The sequence below is a fragment of the Lepidochelys kempii genome, chromosome 13 (genome assembly GCF_965140265.1).
Source record: "Lepidochelys kempii isolate rLepKem1 chromosome 13, rLepKem1.hap2, whole genome shotgun sequence".
NCBI lineage: Eukaryota > Metazoa > Chordata > Testudines > Cheloniidae > Lepidochelys > Lepidochelys kempii.
Genome location: NC_133268.1, coordinates 26,658,506 through 26,686,124, shown reverse-complemented (window position 1 = coordinate 26,686,124; position 27,619 = coordinate 26,658,506). Strand labels below are relative to the sequence as shown.

At 40.8% G+C, this 27,619-nt stretch overlaps 1 protein-coding gene across 1 annotated transcript; it reads right to left on the bottom strand.

Annotated features, from left to right (window-relative positions):
• Window positions 1-665: 665 nt before the first annotated feature.
• Window positions 666-27,591, bottom strand: EIF2S2 (eukaryotic translation initiation factor 2 subunit beta). Its single transcript, XM_073309887.1, has 9 exons — window positions 27,368-27,591; window positions 13,400-13,580; window positions 11,494-11,597; window positions 10,090-10,225; window positions 9,619-9,719; window positions 7,186-7,334; window positions 5,343-5,399; window positions 3,709-3,794; window positions 666-2,650 (listed from the first exon to the last, which is right to left on the bottom strand). Exons 1-9 carry the CDS (start codon window positions 27,380-27,382, stop codon window positions 2,475-2,477), a joined length of 1,005 nt encoding a protein of 334 aa, XP_073165988.1. The 5' UTR covers window positions 27,383-27,591; the 3' UTR covers window positions 666-2,474.
• Between the last annotated feature and the right edge of the window lie 28 nt (window positions 27,592-27,619).

Genomic DNA, 27,619 nt, shown 5'->3' with positions numbered 1-27,619 from the left:
AAGGGGGCAGAGAGGAGTTAAGCCAAAGACTGTACACTGGATCAAGACAAGGGGGGAGGGCAATGCCAGGAAAAAGCTACAGCAACTTAACCTCTCTGAATTTTCCCCGAAGACTGACCTGGTAATATCACACAATAGAAGTATGCAAACCATTGACGGATACTGTAATTGACTGATAATTCAGTAGCAACATGGTATTCTAAATGCATCCACACTGGGGACCTGGAGGTGAAACATGCTTGTTTAATGCATTACAATATGTCACCAACTCAAGACCAAGCTCATTCCTTTTACTGGATTTCAAAGGAGTCTTTAAAGGTTTCATACCTATGACAAAGCAAGCTTGTTTTCAATGTAACAGCCGTGTTAGTCTGTATTCGCAAAAAGAAAAGGAGTACTTGTGGCACCTTAGAGACTAATCAATTTATTTGAGCATGAGCTTTCGTGAGCTAGTGAGCTGTAGCTCACGAAAGCTCATGCTCAAATAAATTGGTTAGTCTCTAAGGTGCCACAAGTACTCCTTTTCTTGTTTTCAATGTAAATCAGTTTAAAGACTACTTCAGTGCACCCCAACAGCTCTGTGCCGCCCCCACTCCCCAGCCTCATTTCCAATAGAAGAATGCCCCGTACTATTTGTTAAAGAAAACAAGACTACAATACAAGTCTTATGTTACACAAGAGGCACTGATCCTGGTTTTATTCACTTAAAGACACATCCAACATTGGTTACAGCTCACTCTTCAAATTCAAAATGCTTTTAAGAAACGAGCTATAAAACCTTGACTTTAACTGCACTGTATTGTCAAGTAGTTTTCAAATAGCAAATAAAAATGGTTTACCAGCAAAACTGGATTGTATATTAGTATATATACACAAATAAAGATTAAAAAACTCAGAACAGAAACCCTTCAATTTCAGCCTTAAAATGAGTCAGTAATATGGTCATCCACACTTCATTCACTAGGTGCATAGATACTATGGTTACATGCAGGGAAGCCATTCAACTCCCATCAAGCCACCAACCTGCTACCGAATTACTCCCTAGACTGGCACTACACTTCAATTTTAGAGATCAGTTATTCAACTAGAAACCACATTTTTTACGTGACAGTACTATAATGGAAAGCATGCCTTCCTATTCCCAGCTAGTGTTTAAACAGTTTTAACTAGATTCCTAGACAAGAAAGCTGAAGAGGCAGCCGCATTTACTGCATGTACCAGACATTAAGATAGGAGTGTACAGATGTGTGTAGGACCTACACTAAGTTCAGTGGGGTTTTTTTTGTTTTGTTTTTCTTTAAGTGTCAGAATTCTCTTTTCTAAAAAGACCTTCTGCTAGTGGAGAAAGGTGCATGTTTTACACTACACAGCTTTTGTATATTAAATCTGGAACCCAAAATACCTGCTAGTGTCACATTTTAACTCAAGTTACTATTTTTACATTTCCATTGTACTGGAGCTAGTTCGCAATAAAAAGTTACTGATACCCTTTTCATTTAACTTGATTAGTTATTTAAAGTGGTGAAAAGCACAGAGCTAAGCAAGAAGAGATAGATAAATTCATGTAGCAGAATCTGTAAATTTAGTACAGTGACACTGAACGTTTACAATGGTTTACCAACTCACTAGGTGTACGTTCAGGACCAACATGGTATCCAGGGCTGATCTTCTGAACTACCTAAGGGTTATGTTTTCTCCTTAATAAACTGTACCAAACTGTTCAGCTGCATTGATAAAGTGTCCTTAATAGCTGTTATGAACACAAACATTAAGGGAAGCGAACACTGAACAGCTTATCACTTCATAAGCTAGTTCTCATAGTAGCAAAGGATGAAAGTACAGGAGCAGTGAGGGAAAGTAACCAGGAATCCTTACATGTATTAGAAAAAGAACAGTTTTCACATGGACATGACTATTATAGCCATTGGGAATCAGCCAGCATCCCTTTTGTATAACAACTAGTTCATCTGTTCTAGCTATAGGCTCCCTAAAAAGGAGCTTGCTAGATGAAAAAAAACACACTCTGAAGTGTGTGCTTAAGTCTTATACTGCTCTTTGAACATAATTCATTAACATAGTCTGCATGTAGTCATAGTAAAATTGTGTTCATGGCAATTGTCAGGTACAACTTAAGAGAAAAACTGGAGGAAAAATTCAAATGAAAGACCGTCACTGTTATAATAACTTTAATTTATCTTGCATTTTACAGAAGTCTATGAATGGATTAAAAAGCACCTCCTTTCCCATCATGTTTCTCTGACAGTTGGTAAAATATATTCAACGAGCAAATGTATGTGAACAGCTTGAGGATCTGCATCTTGCAAGGATTTCACAGGCCAACCAATCAAAAGCCAAATATCTTGGTATCTTTTACAATCTTGTTTTTAATACAATGGTAAATCCACTCCGATTGTAAACCTGTCCAGTCACATCTCCCCTGAACACTTTGCAAAAATCCAGTGTCAGTTAGCAATCTAGTTAGCTTTGGCACGGAGCTGTGCTCTCTTGCCTGTGACAGCCTGGAAACCAGTTTTGATGCTGGCAACGGAGCAGCGAGAATGGCAGGTCTCACACTGCAAGAAATATAATCTGGTGTCCTTCTGTAGGATTGTGTCTGGTGACCGACACGTATGACAGGTAACATACTCCTCTGGAGAAAAGAAATTAAGTTGTAATTGAAAGGTACTGCATTAAGACATCACTGGAAGAGGCATCAATTCACTAGTAAATGCTACTTCAATTTTTTTTTAAAACATGACTACTATACCAAACTTTTGCAGTTAAGGAGTGTCGCAGAAGTTGAATGCGGTTAGTACACGGACTTCAAAAGCAGAGCCAAGCTACTGATTATTATTAGTTCCTGGGCTAACAAGGTGTACGTTTTACCTGCCTTGACAACTGACACCAATGCTATAAACAGTGGATTCTAACCAAAATATTTTACTATCTGCAGATGCCTTCCCTCCTGAGGCAGCATTTCCAGATCTCAACACCTTGTTAGGAAAGTAGTGCTTTAAAAAAGTCAGATCTGCATAGAAAGGAATGACAACAACTATAGTGCTAGAGGAGATGATCTCATGAAGCTTCCTTTGAACAGTAGTACACACATTTTATTGGTAAAACGATTAATGTGTACAACATACATTATTCAGAGGTCACTGTTACAGTACCCTCCATCAGCCCTTTGCCATGGCAAGGAAGTAAAAAAGTCACTGAGACTGGCAGGAAGCAATGCTACAATATCATCACTAGCTTTCTCGCCATGTTTTCAGTCCACAGATAGAGCTGAACTAATGCCTCCCTCCAGTCCACTTATTTATTGCTATCAGGACCAAGTAATCTATAATTACTCCATTATAACACAGTGAGAAGTCATGTATTCTTTAGTATCTCCAGCTGTGTAGGTTTATCCTGACCAGAACTGGGCTCGGATGATCCATTTCTTTATACCAGTGACCTAGTTTAAAATAAAGACAGCCTTCTCATGTACAACTTGAAAATAGGTATCAAAATGTATCATAAAGATAGATATGAATCAATGTAGGTGTAACGATTACTTCCATGTAAATGACACTGTACTGAATTTTAGTGGTCATAAGAAACTGAGTAAACTTTAAATGTACAAGACTGAGTAAGGATAAAAGGAATTTTCTAAAGATAACGGAGACGCTAGGAAGAGAAACTTATAGAAGGGGGAATTGTACTTACTGATGTATCTTCTCAAAACATTTTCTATCTGTTTTTGTTGGAATCGTCCTTTGATTACAAGTTGGTTGTTACCGTCTATTGAGCCACTAATTTAAAAGAAAAATGAATTCAGTAATGTGCAAATCAGAACAACATATCAAGTTGTAAAGAAGGGACAAGATCTGAAACATGCAATAAGGTCAATTGATGCACTGTTGGGCACAAAGCTGCTTAATAAAAGCAATCTAATCAGCAAGATTTAATCTGTGCAAAAGAAACTGCTGAAAAATTTCACTAATGGTCAGGGATTCAAAGTACAACTTCATCTGAGCATAAATCCTCAATGCAATAATTATTGTGAATAAGACAGCTTAATTGGCACACCACACGAATCCAGAAAATACTTAAGCTCTTCAATGGTATGGTGAACGTGGTACTTTTGCTGATCTGACAAACAACTTCCTCTGAACCGTGCTGTGGTGGCTGCTATTACAACAAACCATTTTTCTAGCCATGCTGATGCAAGCGAGAAAGAATGTTAGCAGTGATCTTTCAAACCAAGTTTTAGAAGCTTTTGTGTAAGATTAGTTTGAGGTGAAGGGAGCTCAATCCCTGAACTAATAGGCATTAAAAATTAGTCACGCATTTTGTGACCTAGGCTATTCAGTTCTCTGTATATCTGCAGATAATAGCACGTAAGTCTACCCATGCTTGTCTTTTGTAGACAGCTAGTGACTACTGTGCAATCTGAAAACAGGTAATACAAAATCCATCCATAAAGTGTTCTTTTATACAATGATAGATGGTTTATGAACTATCCTGTTAGTTACAACTCCTCCCTGACCTACAAGACCAACTTAACCACACACGGCATAGAGCAGCATTTCTCAAATGTGGCCACCAGCCATGGGGCTTCGAGCTCCATTTCTTGGCTGCGTGGTGATGGGCTCTGGCCCCAAGCTCATCCCCCCATTACCTCTGCCCCCCACTGCCTCCCCCAGTGCCCTATCACTCCTGACTCCTGCTGCCTCTGTACCTACCTCCCCATCCAAGACTTAATTTGTCCCCAGGCTCACTGGGGCTGAGTAAGTCTGTTGTGAAAAGTGATATCTGTATGTTTGTTAATATTACTTTTCATAGCACACTTAGTAGCTAGCAAGTCTAAAAAAAGCAACAGAAACAATAAGAAAAATGACAAGAACGTTCAAAGCACCTTATTTGTGTTTCTATTCTGTTTAGGTCCAATAAAGGATAGAGACAACTGCATACTATTATTATTGAGTCTGTACCAAAAAAAAAAAAAAAAAAACCCCACCACCCTACATAGATAGATTACAATGATTTGGACATGTACCTATGTATATTTGTTTTTCCTAACGTTAATTAAGTATTTTAGGAAAAACTGTCAGAGCAGCCACCAGCAAGAGGTGAGGGCCGCACTCTGAGGCCACCAAAAAATTTGTTGTGAGAACCCCTGGCACAGAGGCTCTTGAAGGGAAAGAAGAGTTACCATGTTGCATCTCCACTCTCACCATTAGAGGGAAGAAAGCATGCTCAAATATGTACATCAGGACCGCTAAACCAAGGCATACTTGGGTAAGAAAAAGGAGTGGGGAGGAGGAAGGCACTCAAAAGCATAAGTACAAGCTACTTACCTTGTACCCAATTCAGCCAACAAAAATGCCAGGAGATGTTTTGGCTGACGATGCAATCTAAAAATAAAAGTAAAGTTATTTTTAACCTCCACCTTTCAGAAGAACTTGATATTTAAGAATCACAATAGATAAGAACTTCTCAGAATGGCAAGCCTGTAAAAGGTGTTGCCACAAACAGGGCTCTGATTTTATCTCTGGAATAGCAAGAATTATAGACCAGTCAGCCTAACTTCAATACCTGGAAAGATACTGTAACAAATTATTAAACAATCAATTCATAAGCACCAAGAGGATAACAGAGTTATAGGGAATTGCCAGCATGGATCTGTCAAGAATGAATTATGCCAAACCAACCTAATTCCCCTTTTTGACAGCGTTACTGGCCTAGTGGATAGGAAACAGCAGAAGTGATATATTGTGATTTTAGTAAGGCTTTTGACACCCTCCCACATGACATTTTCATATATAAACTAGGGAAATGTGGTATAGATGAAATTACTATAAGGTGGGTGCACAACTGCTTGAAAAACTATTAAAAAATAGTCATCCCTGGTTTGCTGTACAACTGGGAGAGCACATCTAGGGGTCAGTCCTGTACTATTCAATCGTTTCATTAATGACCTGGATAATGGAGTAAAGAGTATGCTTATAAAAGACACAAAGCTGGCAGAGGCTACAAGCATTTTGGAGGACAGGATTAGAATTAGGGATGTAAGAGTTCAACCGATTAACCAATAAGCTTGATACTTCCTGGGTTTTGTTAATGGTTAAACTCCACCCAGGGTCCGGGGTTCCTCTGGGCTGCCAGTCGGCAGCCCGGCGTGCCTGGGGTTCCTCCGGGCTGCCGGGACCTCGAGCGTGCCATGATGCCGGGAGGCATCATAGCCCCAGGCACGGGGACAGCAGCGGAGCTCTGTGTAAAACGTGGGGGAGGGGGGGCTGCAGCTCCCCTCCTCCCCCCCCAAAAAGCTCTCGGGGTAAACATTCAACTGTGTAGCTGACAGAATTTTAATCGGTTACATGGTTACTGTTTGAAATGTTGTTATGTACATCCCATTCAAAATGGCCTGGATAAATTGGAGAACTGGTCTGAAATCAACAAAATGAAATTCAATGGAGACAAGTTCAAGTACTAAACTTAGAAAGGAAAAAATCAAATGCACAAAGCAAAATGGGGAATAACTAGCTAAGCAGTGGTACTCCTCACATGGATCTGAGGAGTTTCGATTTGTGATCCACAATTTGTAAGAGCCAAGGTAAAGCAGTTGCAAAAGGCTCTGAGGTGTATTAACAGGAGTGTTGTACAGTAGACCCTCAGAGTTACAAACACCTCAGGAATGGATGTTATTATTAACTATGAAATGTTCATAAATCTGCCCAAAACATTATGGTTTTTTCAAAAGTTTACAACTGAATATTGCTTTAAAACAGCTTTGAAACTTTACTATGCAGAATAAAAATGCTGCTTTCCCCTTTTTTAAATAATTTTCATTTAACACAGTACTATATTTTCTTTTTTTTAGTCTCTGATGCTGATTGTGTACTTCTGGTTCCAAACGAGGTGTGTGGTTGACTAATCAGTTTGTAACTCTGGTGTTTGTAACTCTGAGGCTTTACTGTATATAAAACACAGACGGTAACTGTCCCACTCTGCTTGGCACTGGTGAGGCCTCAAATGGTGTATTGTGTCCAATTGTGTCATTTACCATTTTTAGTGATTAATAGTTTAATATAGCTTTTTGCAAGTCCATGCAGTTAGACAATCACTAACTATGGACTACAGGAAGGCTACAGTATTTCCTGCCTTGAGCCCCCAAGAGATCTTAAAAGCTGCCAAACTTACAGTTTACAGATATCTGTAAAGTTGACAAATGACGTTTTCTTGGTTCCTACTCTTACAACCTGTGGAGGTTTCATGACAAATTTTCTTTTTTCTCCAGCTACCATGTCCGGATTCTTTTCCCGCATTATGTTAAATACTCGATTCAGCAACTGCAGGAACAGACATGTTTACATCAATATGCGTACCTTTAACAATTTATCCTGCCATCCACAAAACGTTTTATATTGCTGTATTTTATGTCTAGAGATGTTTATAATTTTCCCACTACCGTGGAACTAAGTGGTATAGCATTTAAGACCATATTTCTGCCAGACTGAACTTCTAACAATGTACTTTTTTCCCCAGCATACTTTCAACTACATGTTTAAAACACCACAGACACCCCCTCACTAAATTCATCTATTACAATTTTACATTCAACACGCACTTTGTCCAAAACATGGGAACAGCCATAAGTACCATTAGGGCTCCCCAATATGCTATGACCACTTCATGGGTCATCTTGAGGAAGAATTTCTGGAGAAATGCACCACGAAACCAATGATATACCTGAGGTACTTCAATGATATTTGCATCCTCTGGACAAGTGACCCTAAACTCCCTCTGATTTCCACTGCAACTTCAACAACCACCACCCATCCATTCAACTCTCTCTAGCACACTCCAACACTTGCATCAACTTCCTGGACACCATGATCAGCTTCAGACAACCCAGATCGCCACACCTACCTTCACAGATCCAGTAACCACTCCCAGCACACCAAGAAATCTGTTCTCCACAGTCAGGCATTTGGATACACTCCACCACAGAAGTAGATTACATCATGGAACAGACCACCCAAACAGAACCTGCTGCAATATGGAAATAAAAACCCCTCCATCCACCCATCCCTAGTTGTCACCTACCATCCTACACTGGATCCCATACAGGGTATTAAACAGTTACAACCCATAATCAACCAAATCCTGAAAGAAATCTTTCCTAAACCACTCGTCTGGCCTTCAAATAACCGTCTCTCCTCCCTCCCCAACTCCCTCCCAACTTCTCCATGCTCATCAGAAGTAAGCTCCCCACAGACAAGGATACACCAACTAAAAGTGGCACCAGACCCTGCCAGAACAACAGATGCAAAACCTGTAGCTATATCCCCACTGATAAGATGATCAACACTTCCCACAAACACACCTTTTAAGATCCACGGGTCCTACACAAAGCAATCACTCTCTGGCCTCTCAGTCCTCATCTTTACAATACCTTCAAAAGACAAGCCTGGGAGCTTAAATTCATAACTTTGATAAATACTGAAAATCATGGACTGAATAGATACTGGATTTATGGCTTATTATAACGATCTGTAACCAACACACTCCTCCCTTCCCCCCCAAGTTTTTCCCATCCCCCTATGACTGAAGAGGTGTAAACTGGCCACTTCCCCCAAATGGTCCCTGGAAATGTGTGTTAACTACTTATACTCAAAACAATCTGTATTTAGCTGTTACACTCCCAGTACATTTCCCAGACCTAAAGAAAAGCTCTGCATAAGCTCGTAAGCTTGTTTCTTTCATCAACAGAAGTTGGTCCAAAGAAGGTATTACCTCACCCACATTGTCTCTCTAATATCCTGGAACCAACATGCCTGCAACATTGCATATAAAAAGCCCTCTGACACTTAGTTTTTGCACTTTGTTTCCCAAAATGACTTATCTTCCACTATCATGGGAAACACATTTTTAATAATGGGCTCTTCAATCTAGCAAACAAAGGTATAACACAATCCAATAGCTGGAAGTTGAAAATGGAGAAATTCAGACTGGAAATAATGTATAAATTGAGAGAAAAAGTAATTAACCACTGGGAGTAGCTTACCAAGGTCATGAGAGAGTCACCATCACTGACAATTTTTAAATCAAGATCAGATGGTTTTCTAGAAGATCGGCTCTAGGAATTATTTTGGGGAAATTCTATGGCCCGTGTTATACAATAGGTCAGACTAGATGATCACAATGTTACCTTCTGGCTTTGGAATCTATGAATCTTGGTCTAAAACTTGCTCTTAGCATGCATAATACAAATTTGTTTAAATGATTATTGACCTTTCTTGAGGGAAACATTTACACTTTATAAATTAGTTAAAGCAGCACACAAGCTTTTTCACACGTGGGCACAAATCCCATAATTTGATCCACACAAATCCTAATGAAGTCAGTGGTGGAGCACAGGGGTCTTCCCAGATGGATCTGATTACAGGATCAGGTTCTTGTTTTATATTTTTAAAGCAATTTTATGTTTCTAGTTATTTTTGTTAATGTTTCCAGAAATCTTTGATCATATATACCTAAGGATTAAGTTAGAAACAGAATACATGGACATGAATTAATTAGCATTCGTATAGCTGGATTTGGGAAATATTTGGAAAGCATTTTTAACTTTACCTCATCATACGTGTAGTCCCTTTCTGAACCTGCCCATGCAGGTCCAGTATGAAAGCTAAAAGAAATTCCATCATCTTTTTTGCTGTCTTCATCCTCCAGAGCTGTGAACAAGGAAAGTTGTTTGAGATTCACGAAGCACAAGTTGTTAAAAAAGGTGGACTTCTTGTACATGCTGCTAGAAACAAGCATGAGCACTGTGTCCAAAAAAATTCCCAAGAAATGTGTGAGCCGAAGTTTTCCTCCACACATTTACGGAGATGACCAGAATATAAACAAGGACCATATGGCTCCACTACTGAGATATTATTTGCTGCTAAACCTTAAAATGGAAAATCCCAAAACAAGGAGATGGCATTTTAACTAAAAAACTGCCTATTTAGGCAATAAGTATACTTTATTTGCAAGATTACCCACTTTCAGCAGCAGCACAAGCCAGGACTTAAACTCTTGGTAAGTTGGTTGTACTTTTACCTTCATCCTTTTCCAATATTTCTTCTTCATCTGGAAACTTCACATTTTTCTTCTTTTTCTTTTTGTTGCCAAGCATGATATCAAGGTCATCTTCTGGTTCCACCGGTTCTTGCACATCACCTTCGATTTTTAAATCCTACAAAAAGAAAAAAAAATTCAGCCAGAACATAAGAAAGTGACACCCAACATAGCATGCTGGAAGTGAGACAGAATATCCTTAGCAATTCTTAAATATGACAGATTTAAGTTTGAAGGAGCGATCTAGGTTATGCTAAAGGCAGGTGCCTGACTTTCCCTTGCTAGTTACACTATTGAGATGGAATTTGGGCCAGATTTTTAAATGCACAACTTTGCATGCACAGCTGGGGTGCATCTTCTGGTGCACATGTGCAAATCAGCGTTTGTGGATATAAAAGTCTAGCCTTTATTTTTTTAAGAATAGGGTTTATTTTATTTCCTTGGATTGCTGAACAGTTTAGCTAACATGGGGTCACGTGACCAACTATGGCCATTCCCTACTGCAGCCGATTAGTAGTTTTTGAACTATTGACCAGTACAGGGTCACATAATACCTTTGACTTATCAGAGGCTTCCAGCCACACTGACACACAACGAAGGCAAGAGACCTCATGTGTCAGAGAAACTGAAGGCAAAGTTTTCCTCCAATCCTGCTCTCGCTACATGTAAAGAAGTTCTTGAACATCTAAAGAACACAGAACAACAGAGCTTAGATGTGCTGTGAAGGTCAGAGGTGAAGTTTTTTCCCTTTGGGTATAGGGCAGAAAAATGTGCAAATTGTGTAGCATATATTCTTGCTCTGCTGCTCTTTAGGCTTATCAGCCATGTTGAAACGTGATACATTTACTTGTCAGATTTATAAAAACAGGAGTCACGAGTAAAAATACCACACACTCTCCCTGGAGTCCCTGAAGTTGCACCCAATGTTTAAAGAAATCATGAGGACCAGAAACAAAGATTTTACAGGAGAAACTGTTAGCCCTACGTTTGAAAAGTTGACCTTCAGTGAAACTTAATGCATGTGGCTTCTGGTGTTATCCATGTTACTTTTCTCAAATCAAAAAATAATGAAATTATAACCCTGAACACCAGATTGGGGGGGTGGGGTGTGTGTGTGTGTGTGTATGTATGTATGTATGTATGTATTACACACACACAGAGTCCCAAAGTGTACATAAAGGGAACACTGTATATCATTTACTAGTGATCCATTGGCTAATTAAGATGACAGACTGCCAAGGAATTCCTGAATGGTCAATCTTAAAAGAATGGAAGGGTGAGATGCAGGCACAGGACAAGGACACATGTGGATGAGGAAAGGGGGAATTTTCAGTAAGCCCAACTGGATTTAATTATACAAACTAGGTCATATCTTTATAAATTGACCTTTACACCCTCTTCTGCTTCATCTATATCAAACATCTTTTTTGTTTTCTTCTTCTTTTTCTTTTGGTTGAAGAAGTTTAGGTCATCCAGGTCATCTGATGCATCTGAAAAACCAGAAAGTTGAAAAGACCAGGCTTAGTAACCATGTTACCAGTGTAGAAACTAAGGGTATGTCTACATTGCAATGCAAGCCCATGCTTGAGCCCGGATTCAAGCCTAACCTCCCCCCACATCTACACTACAGTTGCACTAACTCAGGGCTTGGACCCATGGTTCCAGGACCCTGTAGGGCTGGAAGGTCTGAGCTTGAGTTTTAAGTTAAGCCAGGACCCAGAGTACGAGCCGTATTGTTTTGCAGTTTAGACACAGTTGGACACGACTCAGGTCCCAGAAGTCAGCTGGGAGTATCCCACCATTTCATGGGACAATTTCCTTAGTCCTCTCTATCCCAACAATCTGCAATCCAGTCCTGAAAACAGAAACCACCACCCCCCCCCCCCACCTTTGCCAATGGCAGCAGCTTAAGTCAGTGTTAACTATCTTCTGATCTCCAATCTGCAAGCACACTATCAGAGAGCCTCCTTGGTTTGTAATGGAGAGCAAAGTGATCAAGCTGCTTCCTGGTAACATTAAGGGCAGGCAGTACACATTTTTCCCCACAGTGCACCACAGTCCTAGGACTAGAGCAGCCATGTGGGGGTGGGAGAAAGGAGAAGAAAGGGGAGGGAGGTGTGTACTAGGGACTCTGGGATATGGTTACTTTGACTCAGGTCTGCGCACTGCAGTGTGGATGCCAGAGCCCTAGATTTGAGCACCTGTTAGAAAAAAGTCTTAACATAGGGTTAAAATAAAATGGGGATGCTCAAGCCCATGGTTCCCTAACATGGGTCAGCTGACTCAAGTCCCACTAACCCTGCGCTTAAATTGCAGTATAGACATACCTTAAGTATTCTGGTTCAGATATGAATTCTAAAAAACATACCTGTGACACCTACTCACTAAGATAAACTAGTCAAGTTAAAAAAAAATAGCTAGTTTAGTAGTTACAAATGCTACACATGCCACAGAATACCCCTTGACAATATTTGTGGCATACTATTTATTTTAAATATTTTTTCATCTTCCCTGTTGCTGTTCTTCACACACAGGGAAACTGACCACAGAAAGGAAAGTTTGTGCTTTTGATAGAGAACCTTGACTTCACAAAAAAATTAATGTGGAAAAAGAGATAAAATTGCCTTTTCAATCATCTTAGGTGTTAAAAGCAACAGGTTAATTTTACACACAAATGTGATTTTAAGTTAGTAACGTCCCTTCAGTTTACTTCATGTTATCAGATCATCTCAATATGGCTAACTTCAGTTAAAGTGAGTCAAATACATCTGCAAGTTATTTCTTGCAAGATCTTGAAGAGTACAATATTAGATTAACTGGCTATTGTCATCAACCAGGGCACCAAGAAAAACTTGTCTTGCAATGGTTTTGAGTATTTCCCATCCTAATTTTTACGGTTACTCTGGAATTATTGCAACTGCTTTCCAGCTCTACATTAAATGGGCTCAGAATACAAAGCACTAGAACTATAATAGAGCACATCACAAGAATTTTGGCAGTTTTAGAGCACCTCTCAATTTTGTTCATGACAAAGACTTCAGTTGCAGTGGAGAAAGAGTTTTTGTAAATTAAGACACCATTTTGCTTATAGGAGTACAGCAGACAAGCTCAAGAAAGAGAGAAGAAATCACACTTTTACATATTTGTGTTACAGCAGTACCTAGAAGCCCAATCAGAACCAGGGCCTCACTGTGGTCAGTTGTCTTCATGTACTTTATACACAGCCCTTGCCCTGAAGACACACAGATGGAAGCTGTGTTTTGAAACTGCCAACTGAAATGTTTCACTATACCTTTCTTCCTACTGTCCTCTTCATCAGCTTCTATATCTTTGTCCTCTGTTGGTTCTGGTTCCACTTCTTTTGTTTCTGACAACTGTGTCTCTTCTGCTTGTGTCTCTCCTCCTTCTTCATCAAGCATGAAGGGCTTCTTCTTTTTCTTCTTCTTCTTGCTCATAGTGGGATCAAAAATCATCTGTAAAAGTCAAGTGTTCATTAGCAACCTTATTTACCATCATTTAATTTGTTACAGTAGCACCAGCAGACTTTATGCAGGTTACTCTGAAAGAGGCTATTGTATAGTACTCTTTTCAGCTAACTCAGTAGTCCTTAAACTTTGGTCCCAAGTGGGAGTTTGTCTAGACTATAATTTATGGTTCTGTTTTAACTTGAGTTAGCTGACAACTAGTCCAAGTTAACATGACTGCAAGTGCTTGTTTAGAAGCACGATGAATATTTGTCCCAGGACACATCTCTAAAGTAACCTTTTATTCTAGTACTAAGGCTCTTTGGTTTTGTCCACACTTAGTGAAATTTTTCAAACGTTTCCAGCTATTTTAAAATCAGTTGAGCCAGGGTGGATTGAGTTAAATGAGGATTTAAATCACACACGTGGAAAGCCTTAAACAGATTTTGATTAACTTTTCCATAGTACAGTGAATTGTCATTGGCTGATATAGCCTCTGAATATGTAGATTTCTAACTAAATGAAGCCTTTACACTATATTTGGTACATCTTTTTGCTACCTAGAGACGAGGTACATGATGGGGTCTCCTGGAGTCAGAGACTGGGTCCCAATGCCTCTGATGTCTTTGCCAGTCTCTTGCACCCAGTAGCACAGCCCCTATATTCCCCCACAGACCAATCCCTTAATATGGCCCATGACCTATTGTGCCATATTTCTGGAGCTTGACCTCAAAAGTCAGAATCAGGAGAACATCTCTCTTTATATAGAAAAGCAACCTTTAACTCAAAGTTTTTAATAGAGGCTCATGGATTCAGCATACTTATTTTTTATTTAAACATTTTGTGATTGTAAGTAGTTTAGGCCTTAACATATTTTGATTTAAATTTCAATGTCATTTTGAACAGGTTTATTTTTAAAGAGAAAAACTTATAATTTTAAACAAAATAAAAAATCTGGATTTAAATTAAAAAAATCTATTTTTATCAACCCTGAGTTCAGCTGAACAGGTATTAGAGTCGGGAGCCTTAGGGTAGATTGGTCTCCAGCTGCATTTCTATTTTCAGCACTATATCAGTTTGTTCCATGTACAAAAAGATGATCTCAACCTAGAATATTTATGTGACCTCAATTAATCAGTACTGGGGCATCTGATGCTCTTTGGCGTATTTATCCTAACACCACCCTTGTGAGACAGTAAAGGATTATTTTCATTTTACAAATGGGGAACTGAGGCACAAAGAAACTATGTGGTTTGCTCAAGGTCACACAAGAAGTCGGGGGCTGAAGAGGAAACTAAATCTGGCCCCGCACATTCCAGACTAGTGCCCTCAATACCGAGCCACCCTTCCACTCCCTCCTCAGGCCCTACGCTACCAGCACTCCCAGCTACCTTCGAGACACCACCGACTTCCTGAGGAAACTACAATCCATCGGTGATCTTCCTGATAACACCATCCTGGCCACTATGGACGCAGAAGCCCTCTACACCAACATTCCACACAAAGATGGACTACAAGCTGTCAAGAACACTATCCCTGGTAATATCACAGCTAACCTGGTGGCTGAACTTTGTGACTTTGTCCTTACTCATAACTATTTTACATTTGGGGACAGTGTATACCTTCAAATCAGCGGCACTGCTATGAGTACCCGCATGGCCCCACAGTATGCCAACACTTTTATGGCTGACTTAGAACAACGCTTCCTCAGCTCTCGTCCCCTAACGCCCCTACTCTACTTGCGCTATATTGATGACATCATCTGGACCCATGGAAAAGAAGCCCTTGAGGAATTCCACCATGATTTCAACAATTTCCATCCCACCATCAACCTCAGCCTGGTCCAGTCCACACAAGAGATCCACTTCCTGGACACTACAGTGCTAATAAACGATGGTCACATAACCACCACCCTATACTGGAAACCTACTGACCGCTATTCCTACCTACATGCCTCCAGCTTTCACCCAGACCACACCACACGATCCATCGTCTACAGCCAAGCTCCGCGATACAACCGCATTTGCTCCAACCCCTCAGACAGAGAAACACCTACAAGATCTCTATCAAGCATTCTTACAACTACAATACTCACCTGCGGAAGTGAAGAAACAGATTGACAGAGCCAGAAGAGTACCCAGAAGTCACCTACTACAGGACAGGCCTAACAAAGAAAATAACAGAACGCCACTAGCCGTCACCTTCAGCCCCCAACTAAAACCCCTCCAACGCATTATTAAGGATCTACAACCTATCCTGAAGGATGACCCAACACTCTCACCAATCTTGGGAGACAGGCCAGTCCTTGCCTAGAGACAGCCCCCCAACCTGAAGCAAATACTCACCAGCAACCACATACCACACAACAGAACCACTAACCCAAGAACCTATCCTTGCAGTTGCCAGTTGCCAACTGTGCCTACATATCTATTCAGGGGACACCATCACAGGGCTTAACAACATCAGCCACACTATCAGAGGCTCGTTCACCTGCACATACACCAATGTGATATATGCCATCATGTGCCAGCAATGCCCCTCTGCTATGTACATTGGTCAAACTGGACAGTCTCTACGTAAAAGAATAAATGGACACAAATCAGATGTCAAGAATTATAACATTCATAGACCAGTTGGAGAACACTTCAATCTCTCTGGTCACGCGATTACAGACATGAAAGTTGCGATATTACAACAAAAAAAACTTCAAATCCAGATTCCAGGGAGAGACTGTTGAATTGGAATTCATTTGCAAATCGGATACAATTAACTTAGGCTTGAATAGAGACTGGGAGTGGCTAAGTCATTATGCAAGGTAACTTATTTCCCCTTGTTTTTTCCTACCCTCCCTCCCCCTCCTCAGACATTCTTGTTAAACCCTGGATTTGTGCTGGAAATGGCCCACCTTAATTGTCATACACATTGTAAGGAAAGTGATCACTTTAGATAAGCTATTACCAGCAGGAGAGTGGGGTGGGGGGAGGTATTTTTTCATGCTTTGTGTGTATAAAAAGATCTTCTACACTTTCCACAGTATGCATCCGATGAAGTGAGCTGTAGCTCACGAAAGCTTATGCTCAAATAAGTTGGTTAGTCTCTAAGGTGCCACAAGTACTCCTTTTCTCCTTCCACTCCAGCATCTGAGGAACATGAGTATTTGGTATAACCACACAGTTTGTTTCTTTTAGAAAGCTGTTAAATTTCTATCGTAGCTTAATATTTTGCCTCTCAGTTTAGTCCTGACCAGGGTAGATTTGATTTAAACCATGATTTAAATCACTAGTCAGGAAGACTCGATTTAATCATGGTTTTCTACATAAAAGTGCATTCTTGTAGGTTGTTATAACCTTAATACATATTCTTCACAACTCAAAGATATTTTTAGAAGGTACACACTATACATTAAGTGATTTATTTCGAAAGCTTTTCAGATTAGTTTTACAGCTATATCAGAAAATGAATGATTGTTTGGTTATTTCATTTACCAAAGGTAATTGAAGCAGATATTTATGAAGTCACTGGGAGATGAACTATCATTAATATTTGGAGGATTTTCTTGCCATGCTGTATTAGGAGGTGAATATCACCAGACAGTTAAATTGTTTTATTTAACTAAAACAACATTATGTATTCTGGATTTTTTTCTTCAACAGCAAACATACAACAAAACAAGTATATGAATTTTTGAATTTAAACAATCAAGTTTTTTAAAATCAGGTTTGTTTTTGTTCAAACTGTTTTTAACTAAAATAGTTAAATAAAATATTTAAAAAAACCCACAAAAATCAAATCAACTATGTCAGCCAGGTCAACATAAGAAACTTAAAATATTGGCTTCTGCAGCTAACTCAGTCATCTTCACCTTCATTTTCCTATTTGTTCATAATCTGGAAAAGAAAAACAAACTTTCCGGCTTTTTCAGGTCCCAAACGATTTCTCAATTTGGAATGAATTAGTCCAAAGGAAGAAAATATTCTTTCTACACCAGCAGAAGCAGCTACTGCTGTTAAAAGTGAGATCATCACTTCAACAGTCTCTGAATCCAAGTACTTAAGTGATGACTTTCACCAGTTCACTGGTATGACTTTCTTTAAAACATCACAAGCAAACATATTTCTTGAATGGTTCTCACTCCCAAACTAGGACTTTAAGGCCTGCTGCCATTTCAGGTTTTCCCTTCTAGTGAGAGAATGGTATGGTAGATCTCAAATCAATGAAGGCTACACTCAGAAAGACCTCAAAACTTCTGGAATATCCTACTCAAACAGTTTCACTTTTGTTTCTACTGCCTGTCCCTCCCTTCTCATATTTATCTCCAGACTTCTTCTTCTTATCCAGATCCATTCCATCACCACCAATCTTCTATTCATTGAACTTTTTGAAACTTTGCACTTTTAGAGAGGTGACGGACTTTGTGTACACAAATTTATAGGGTTGAGGTCTTGTTTTTTTCTCACCTCTATACATTAATTTATTTTAAAACATTTTTGCTGTTAACAAACACGTTATCTCTGGAAGCACAAATCCACAGTTTGAGAACGGTGAAAAACAAGCATCTCTGATGGTATCTTCTAGACCAGTGGTCTCCAAAGTGGGGTGCACAAGACCATCCGTGAGGGTGCGTGGCAGGAGGAGTGCCGCCGACGGCAGCTCGGCTCTCCCCGCTCCATCTTTGGCAGCACGCCGGCAGCAGTTTTTTTTTTTTCTTCCCCAGAGCTAGCCCTGGGGGTGCGCAAGTCAAGAAGTTTGGAGACCACTGTTCTAGACAGATCACCAAGTCCCACCGGGTAGATGGAAAGATTAACCTAAATAATCTACACAGAAGCCCCTGGAACCCTTTAAAATTGAGTCCCTAATCCATGAACAATTGGAAATCATTTAGAAAACTTTTCTTAAATATTACATGAATATATTGTCTCAAACTATAGAATCTACAATCCCTATTCCATGATGAGATATTTGAGCTATAATGCATCTTAATTAAAACTATCTTTAGATAGTTTTCCGCAAAAAGCACTGTATCAAAAAAATCTGATTTAAATAAAAAAAATCCTCCCCCACTTTTTTTTTTTTTTAAATCACTGATTTTTATCCACCCTGCTCCTGACATTATAGACCTATTTGGTCTGCCAGTCATTTTGTTCCACATGGGTATCTACCCTATTATTGGTTTCAGAGTAGCAGCCGTGTTAGTCTGTATTTGTAAAAAGAAGAGGACTTGTGGCACCTCAGAGAATAACCAATTTATTTGAGCATAAGCTTTCGTAAGCTACAGCTCACTGCTCTAAGGTGCCACAAGTACTCCTTTTCTTTTTACCCTATTATTAAATGTGACAGCATCACATTCAGGTTGAGGCCACTGATGTTGTTCTAGTAAGATAATGATTATACAAGATTTTTTTTCATGGACATACCTCTTGTAATTCTACACTGTTCCACACTTTTCCCAATCCCTCATTGCCTGGGTCTCAACACATTTATTACGTAGGCCAGTTCACAGAGCACTGTGCTAAGCTACTGAAGTAAGAAAGACTTCACATGTTGGCTATAATCTGAAGTATAAGCAATATACAGATACTGCATGTGTGCTGCAGGTACATGAGACTGAGGACTGAAGTTCTCAAACTATAAGCTTTTTAAGTGTTTCTGTATAACCGGCTGATAAAGTCTGTGCTTGAATGTCTTTTACAAGATGTTTGCACATTCCAACCCCTTGTAAACTATACTCCTCCTCTAGTAATATTATTAAGCAATACACACTTGTGAATCATTCTCTCCGCCTTGAAGTGCGCAATCATTTGGAATCAACTTTGAAAGTTACATTTTGCCCCAGCTTCCTCAGTTTTGACCAACTGTATGATCAGCTAAGAGGGAAGACATTCTGCATAGATAACATATTCCACAATTCTAGAGTTGGCTGCATATAAACATAATGCTAGTTTCAGGATTGTATCTTCTGACTAGGGCTGTCACTTAATCGCAGTTAACTTGCGATTAACTCAAAAAAATTAACTGTGATTAAAAAAAATTAATTGCAATTAATCGCACTGCTAAATTTCAATTGTTGTTCTATTGTTTATTAGAAATTTTGGATGTTTTTCTACATTTTCAAGTGTATTGATTTCTATTACAACACAGAATACAAAATGTACAGTGATCACTTTATATTATTTTATTACAAATATTAGCACTGTAAAAATGATAACCAAAAGAAATAGTATTTTTCAATTCACCTCGTACAAGTACTGTAGTGCATCTCTTTACCATGAAAGTATAACTTACAAATGTAGATTTCTTTTTGTTACATAACTGCACTCAAAAACAAAACAATGTAAAACTTTAGAGCCTGAAAGTCCACTCAGTCCTACTTCTTGCTCAGCCAATTGCCAAGACAAACAAGTTTGTTTACATTTATGGGAGATACTGCTTATTTATAATGTCACCTGAAAGTGAGAACAGGCGTTCGCATGGCACTTTTGTAGCCGGCGTTGCAAGGTATTTACGTGCGATATTTGCTAAATATTCACATGCCCCTTCATGCTTCGGCCACCATCCCAGAGGACATGCTTCGGCCACCATCCCAGAGGACATGCTTCCATGCTGATGATGCTCGTTAAAAGAATGCGTTAATTAAATTTGTGACTCAACTCCTTGGGGGAGAATTGCACGTCTCCTCTTCTGTTTTACCCACTTTCTGCCATATATTTCATGTTATATGAGTCTCGGATGATGACATACCACACATTCGTTTTAAGTACACTTTCACAGCAGATTTGACAAAACGCAAAGAAGTTACCAACGTGTGATTTCTAAGGACAGATACAGCACTCGACCCAAGGTAGAAGAATCTGAAGTGCCTTCCAAAATCTGAGAGGGACATAGTGTGGAGAATGCTTTCAGATGTCTTAAAAGAGCAACGCTCCAATGTGGAAACTACAGAACCTGAACCACCAAAAAAGAAAATCAACCTTCTGCTGGTGGCATCCGACAGAGATGATGAAAATGAAATTGAGTCAGTCCACTTTGCTTTGGATCATTATCAAGCAGAATCCGTCATCATCACGGACACATATATTCTGGAATGGCGGCTGAAGCATGAAGGGACATATGAATCTTTAGCGCATCTGGCACGTAAATATCTTGCGATGCTGGCTACAACAGTGCCATGCAAACGCCTGTTCTCGCTTTCAGGTGACATTGTAAACAAGACATGGGCAGCGTTATCTCCTGCAAGTTGTAACCAAACTTGTTTGTCTGAGCAGTTGACTGAAGTAGAACTGAGTGGACTTATATGTTCTAAGGTTTTACATGGTTTTATTTTTGAATGCAGTTGTTTTTTGTACATAATTCTACATTTGTAAGTTCAACTTTCATTATAAAGAGATTGCATTACAGTACTTGTATTAGATTAATTGAAATATACTATTTCTTTCATTTTTTACAGTGCAAATATTTGTAATCAAAAATAAGTGAGCACTGCACACTTTGTATTGTGTTGTAACTGAAATCAATATATTTGACAATATAGAAAACATCCAAAAATATTTAAATGATATTCTATTATTAACAGTGCGATTAATAGAGATTAACTTTTTTAATTGCTTGACAGCCCTACTTATGACTCATTTTAATGAGGATATGTTGTAAGACACCAGAAGTAAACCCTTTGTAACTTCTCACATAAATACAAGGCCAAACTCAGCCCTGTTCTGTTCCATAGTTTGTTTTGCCTGCCCAGAAATTCCCCACATCTCCCTACCTGGGGATTCCTATAATTTGGGAGATTCTGCAGTAGGCATCAAGCTGCTATAGGCCGCTCTTCGGACACCACTCCTTCAGCCAATTGTGCAGGTGGCGCATCATGGCAGCGAAAGTCATGCACAGCCAAGCACACTGCACTCTAGCTGCCTCCAGGTGGGAAAGCATCCTTTGGGGGATCTGTAAAGGAAATCCTCCAGGATTTCTTTTAAGACACAGATTTGTTTACGTGAATAAGGGGAAGCCCAATCGTGTACGATGACTTTTACTATCAAATACAAGTTAGGCTACAGAGTCACCCATTCAGAGGCATTTCCCAAGTAACTAAGAGCTCTGTCAAACCCTATATAAAAAGTCAGCTTATTGGATTTTGATCACTAATGTCTTGTTTGCACTAAAACTTCCCAGCTGTAATTCAGCAAGCTCCACCTGTGGTACCAACGGTGGAAAATGTACTGTAGATTTAGACATTTGTCACCAAAAGTTTGCTTATGTAGATCCAGCCTAAGAGGCTTAAATGGATTGCAATGGAGTTTGTCATTTAAAAAGGAGTCAGCTGCATCTCCCTTCTGTAAAGCACTCGAACACTAGAGATGTGTACAATAAAAAAATTTATTGGGAAGACTCATGGCATAATACAAGGTTTCAAATTCTGCTGGGAAGTGCTGCTGCTAAAGACGCACCTGGGAAGCTCACAAGTCAAAATGGAATGAGAGAAAGGCAGGAAGCTTAAGATTTCTGTCCAGAATAAAAACATAATGCTAGATTTGTGGGTAGGAAAGGTATGGTTATAATCTGTAGGTAGATTTGACCACAAACAAAATTCAGAAGTAGCCTGAATCATTGGCGGGGAGGGATAGCTCAGTGGTTTGAGCATTGGCCTGCTAAATACAGGGTTGCGACTTCAATCCTTGGGGGGGCCATTTGAGATCTGGGGCAAAAAACTGGGGACTGGTCCTGCTTTGAGCAGGGGGTTGAACTAGATGACCTCCTGAGGTCCTTTCCAACCCTGATATTCTATGATTCTATGTGCAGATAGCCGAAGGTGGGGAAATGATAACCCACACGCAGAAATACACTAGCCCTATGCCTCAACAGTTACATATCTATTACATGCATTAAAGGAGTGTAAAAACTAATTTAAGTGAAACCAGTGCAATTTCCTGCTTAACAAAGCCTAAGCTGTCACCCTGACTGCTTGGCTATCTGTGCTGCCATCTTTTTTCCCAAGCAAAGTCCCCTGCACTTAAACTTCCTATTGAATACACATTTTTAAAAGTACCTCAATCTTTTCTCTCTTCGCCTACCCCCCACGCTTCACTGCACTTTTTTTCTTTATGATGCATCTTTTCCTGTATTGTTTGCAGTATAATTATTTGTATCACCTAAGAGCTCCAATCAGGGATTGCAATAAGCAGCATGCAAACACTTACTAAATAAGATTATAGAGCTTCCTTGTTTCCTGCTCTCTCCCACTATTTTTATATTTAAATAGTAGTAGCACCTAGAGACCTCATTAGAAACGGCCAACTTCCAAAACTTGTTTACCAAGGCATGCCACTACAAGCCCAGCAATCACAGGGATGCCAAGATTACATGGCATGATAAGATTTCCAGTGAGGGATCTAACTAAATATCCAGCCAGACCACACTAAGGATCTAGCCAGAGACTGATCCAAGTGGCACTTGATCAGCAAGTAGGCAACATCCTATTTGAATTTGCCATGATGATGAGTAACTAAAGATCTTAACCAGGCTGGTCCCATTGTGCTAGGCACTGTACAAACAAAAAGTAACCGTCCCTGTCCCACAGAGCTTACAACCTAAAAGCCACTTACATTATTCTTTCCCTATGCTGCTCTACGTACCATCTCCTCTATTATTTTCTACCCCATTTCTCCTCCCATTTTCCCCCAAAGGCTATGTCTACACGACCGTGTAAATTGTCCTAATAATGTAGCTGGAGTCAACACAGCTTAGGTCGATTTACTGCAGTGTCTACACTGCACCGGGTCGACGGGAGACTCTCCCCCATCGACTTACCTTACTCTTCCCCATTCATGGTGGAATACTGGGATAAACTGGAGAGCGATCTGCAGTCAATTTAGTGGGTTTTCACTAGACCTGCTAAATCAATCGTCAATGCATCAAACCAGCGGTAGCTTAGACATAGCCAAAGTCTCTCAACTACATTAATCCTTCCTAATTCAGACCCTCTCTCTCCCCTGTTCAATCCCACATATATCCACTCCCCCTACTACACCACCCCCCCCAAACTCAGAGTCCTCATAGCCAAAGAAAACTAACTCTACTTAGAGACAATAGGAAAAAGTGAGGGTCCCACTGTCCAAAGGCAACACTCAGGTAAGAAGACAATGCAACTCCCAAATTGCAGGGAATGCAGAACATACTGAGATTCTTATGACAGTGCTGTCGCTGGATCCCATGCCATCTGGCTAATAAATATGAAGACCACCCTCTGCCACACACTATTGTTCCTTCCTCCCAACTAAGAGCCTCTCAACACCGCAAGAGTGGGCTAGTCCCTATGATTTCATCACATGCTGGCTGATTCAGCTGGGGCTTACTTATTCCCTAGTTTCAGTTGGGTTTGTGTCTCTGACTGCTTTAAAAAAAAAAATGAAGGTTAAGCTACTATTGATTGGAGTGTGAACAACCCACATTGCAACCTGTTTCCAGGTCAAGGCTAGCTTCCCACCCAAAATACTCCAGAATTTACTGGCTTCTAACTGCTGCAAGCAGGGGCCAAATGACCACTGAAGACCATGAGCTACACCAGGGGCTAATTCCAAGTGTACGCAAGACCTAAGCTCACTAACTGGAAGTTAGATGCACTTTTTCAGTTTGTATTTTAGGCCTTTAACATCACTCTGATGTGTTTAGCCAGTTTAATTGTTTCAAATATCAAGGTTTGAAAATTCTAGCTGCCTATATCATGTAGGAAATTTTCATAAGTAGCATCACGTTTGCAGAGCCTAAACTATTGTTTATGAAAATGTAACTATCTAGTCCTAGGGGCTCCAAAGAGAATCTTCCAGATGCAGAATTGACAAGTGGCCACATCCATTTGGCAGCCCTGTCACACCTGCTTGCATAATTTGGGGAGGGGGAAGCAGGGGAATCTCAAGTTTTGACTTGTGGGAAGGAGCACTGGGATGGAAGCCAGGAGGTAATGAGTTTTGGTCTTGCCTCTTCCACTGAGTGCTGTTAATATTTCTGTGTGGGTCACAATCCTTGTTACTGACCAAGGCCTAACTCCCTTAGTCTGGGAGATAGGCAACTATCATTCCCTTCATTTTACAAACAAGATGACTAAGAGGAGCATCACAAGGTAACTTCAAGCACAGCTGGGAATAGAACCCAGGTTGCCAATATGACAAAATTAAGTCTTATCCACTCTGCCTTTTAGAATCAATGTACCAAATTATATGCTTAACTAGCCTGGCTGTAACCACAGCTCTACCTACTAGATCACAAAAAGAAAAGGAGTACTTGTGGCACCTTAGAGACTAACAAATTTATTTGAGCATAAGCTTTCGTGAGCTCACTTCATCGGATGCAAGCTTATGCTCAAATAAATTGGTTAGTCTCTAAGGTGCCACAAGTACTCCTTTTCTTTTTGCGAATACAGATTAACACTGCTGCTACTCTGATACTAGATCACAGTTTTCTCCCAAAGCCAGGAGTAAGACCCAGGAATCGTGATGCTAAACATTCCACTGCTGTCTCACAAATAGTTGTGACCCACTGACAAAGAAAGGAAGCTTCATTCTTGAAGGTATGTCAGTAGTTCTTATTTGGGGACTGGATGACCCAGAGCATTATCAAAGAACTGTAGAACCAGTCACCAGTTTGAATCCAGCCCAGCTCAGGCACTAAAAATTGTTCCCATTCAGTGTATATGTGATACGCTCATACTCATTTCATATTGAGGTCCTCTCCTATCACAAATTTTCCACCATGGTTTGCACTAAGTGACAGGTTGACAGAGGCCAGAACTGCATCCATGATGGAGATGAACTGTCCGTGTTAGCCATAGCAAAGTAGTGTGCATGAAACTTGCCCTGCTGCTGCCCTATAGATGAAGGTGACTCCCTTCATCAGAGATCAAATAGTTCTGTACCTTTCATCAACACTATTTTAAAGTTATTTATGCAACACTGTAAATAAGCAAATTAAGTCATTACTGACATAGTGTTACACAAAGCTGCATGAAACTTGGCGTCTAGGTAGATGTGACGAGTGTAAACCAGTGTAATGTCTGCCTAGGACAGTTTTAGTGCCTGTACTGTAGCTTAAAGCTTTTGCAAGCTGCAACAAAGTGAAAACTCCAGAGCTGCAAGTCTGTTTACACTTGTGCTATTCAGAATTCTGTGGGGAGCACTGAAACTGACAAAGCTAGCAGTAGAGGCAAGCCCTGGAGCGGTTCACAAGGGAGGAGAACTCAACTGAAACTAGGGGATATGTTTGGTAGCAACTGAAAAAGTACATCTAACTTCCAGTTAGTGAGCTTAAGTTTTGTCTATACTTGGAATTAGCCCCTATTTGAACCACTGATGTAGCTCATGGTCTTCAGTGGTCATTTGGCCCCTGCTTGCATCAGTTAGAAGCCAGTAAATTCTGGAGTATTTGGAGTGAGAAGCTAGCCTTGACCTGGAAACAGGGGTTGCAATGTGTGTGGTTCACCCTCCAATTAATAGTAGCTTAAACTTCATTTTTTTAAAGAAGTTAAAGAGAAACAAACTGAGTTGCACACATACATCCTCCCAGCATGGATAGTGATACCAGTATAAAGGTGCCTTATATCGGTATAGTTTATTCCCATACAGGAATGGGAATAAGCCATATCAGTTAAACACATCTTTATACCATAATATCTGTGTCCACACAAGGAACTGAACTGGTGTAATGATACTGGCAAAAAAAACTCACACCTATACACAAAATAATTATACTAGTACAAACACTGTGTGTAGACCAGGCCTAAATAGGTGTTCTTTAAGTATTAAAAAGGAGGAAGATTAAGGTGCTATCGACTAGAGGAAAGCACCCCTCCCCATTCCACCCACACCATTGCAACTCCTCTGCAAATAAAGGCTTCCTTCCCTCCCAGAAAAAAAAAACAGCAAAACTACTACAAAAAACTGAGTATTATTTCCCGTTATTAACTGATGCAAGCAGGAGCAACACGACATTGTTCGAGGCTCTAGTTTTCATCAATCAACAGTCAAGAAATGCTGTTGGTTTTTAGCAAGTGAAACCAACTTTGTCTGGCCCATATCAAAACAATGTAGCCATTCTCCCCCACATATAATCACTATTACCCATGTTATAAAGCTCACCCACTGACAAACTACTGGGGTGGGAGAGAAGCAGCACTTGGCACCAGAGCAAACACCTTTGTCAATTGCTACACGGTATCCAATGAACGGGTCACATCTCATCTACAAAGACTAGTAGCCAGCCAGGGTCTGGAGTCCAGTTTTTAAAATTCCTTCCGCCCCCCCTCCCTTTTTTTCTGGGAAAGGAAACTATTTCTCTTTAGTATCTCAGAGATCCAGACAGCAAACCCCTTTTTCCAAAAAGGGACACCCCCTTGCCCAGGCAGGCTCCCACCCACCCGTCCTGGGCAGGCCTGAAGCCTCCATTCCCAGCAGAGGCCCTAGCCCATCGTGCAGAGCCGAGGGCCGTCCGCACAGGAAGACAAGCGCAGTCCCCGCCACAATCCCCCCTCCCCCGAGCAGGGGAGGCCAAGCCCCCTCCCACCCGCGGAGCGGCAGGCACCACCCCGCCAGGCCCCGCTCCCACACGCCCAGCAGGGGCCGGGAGAAGAAATACAAGCCCCGCTCCAGCTCCCTCACAACCCCGGGACAAGCCCCGCGCGGAGCAACCCGCGCCCAGCCCCTCCCTGCTCCGGCCCAGGCCCCGGGCCCGGCTCCCCACATGGCGGCGGCGCAGGCCTCAGGCCCAGCTCCCCACATGGCGGCGGCGCAGGCCTGAGGCTGGGAGCCCCTCACCTCGTCTCCCGACATGGCTGAGGGCCGGGCTCGCACAGCGCGCGCTACGGAGACGGAGAAGGGTCAGTCACCGAAGCCGGTCACTACTACGACGCCGCTCACAGAGCCAGTCCGTCGCCTCCCGAAGCTGCTGCAGCCGCCGCGCTCAGCCCTCTTGCATCAGCGACCGTGCAGAGCCGCCGAGCCCCGGATATACGCAAGCGCAGCAGGCACGCCAGCCCGGCCGCAAGGGTTCTCGGGAGCTGTAGTTCT

Coding starts and splice junctions, on each gene's coding strand:
- EIF2S2 (XM_073309887.1), bottom strand. Junction 10,226..11,493: donor AAGCAGAAGAGGGTGTAAAG/GTCAATTTATAA, acceptor TTCTTTTTGTAG/GATTTAAAAATCGAAGGTGA. Junction 2,651..3,708: donor TGTTTTGAGAAGATACATCA/GTAAGTACAATT, acceptor TCTTTTCTCCAG/AGGAGTATGTTACCTGTCAT.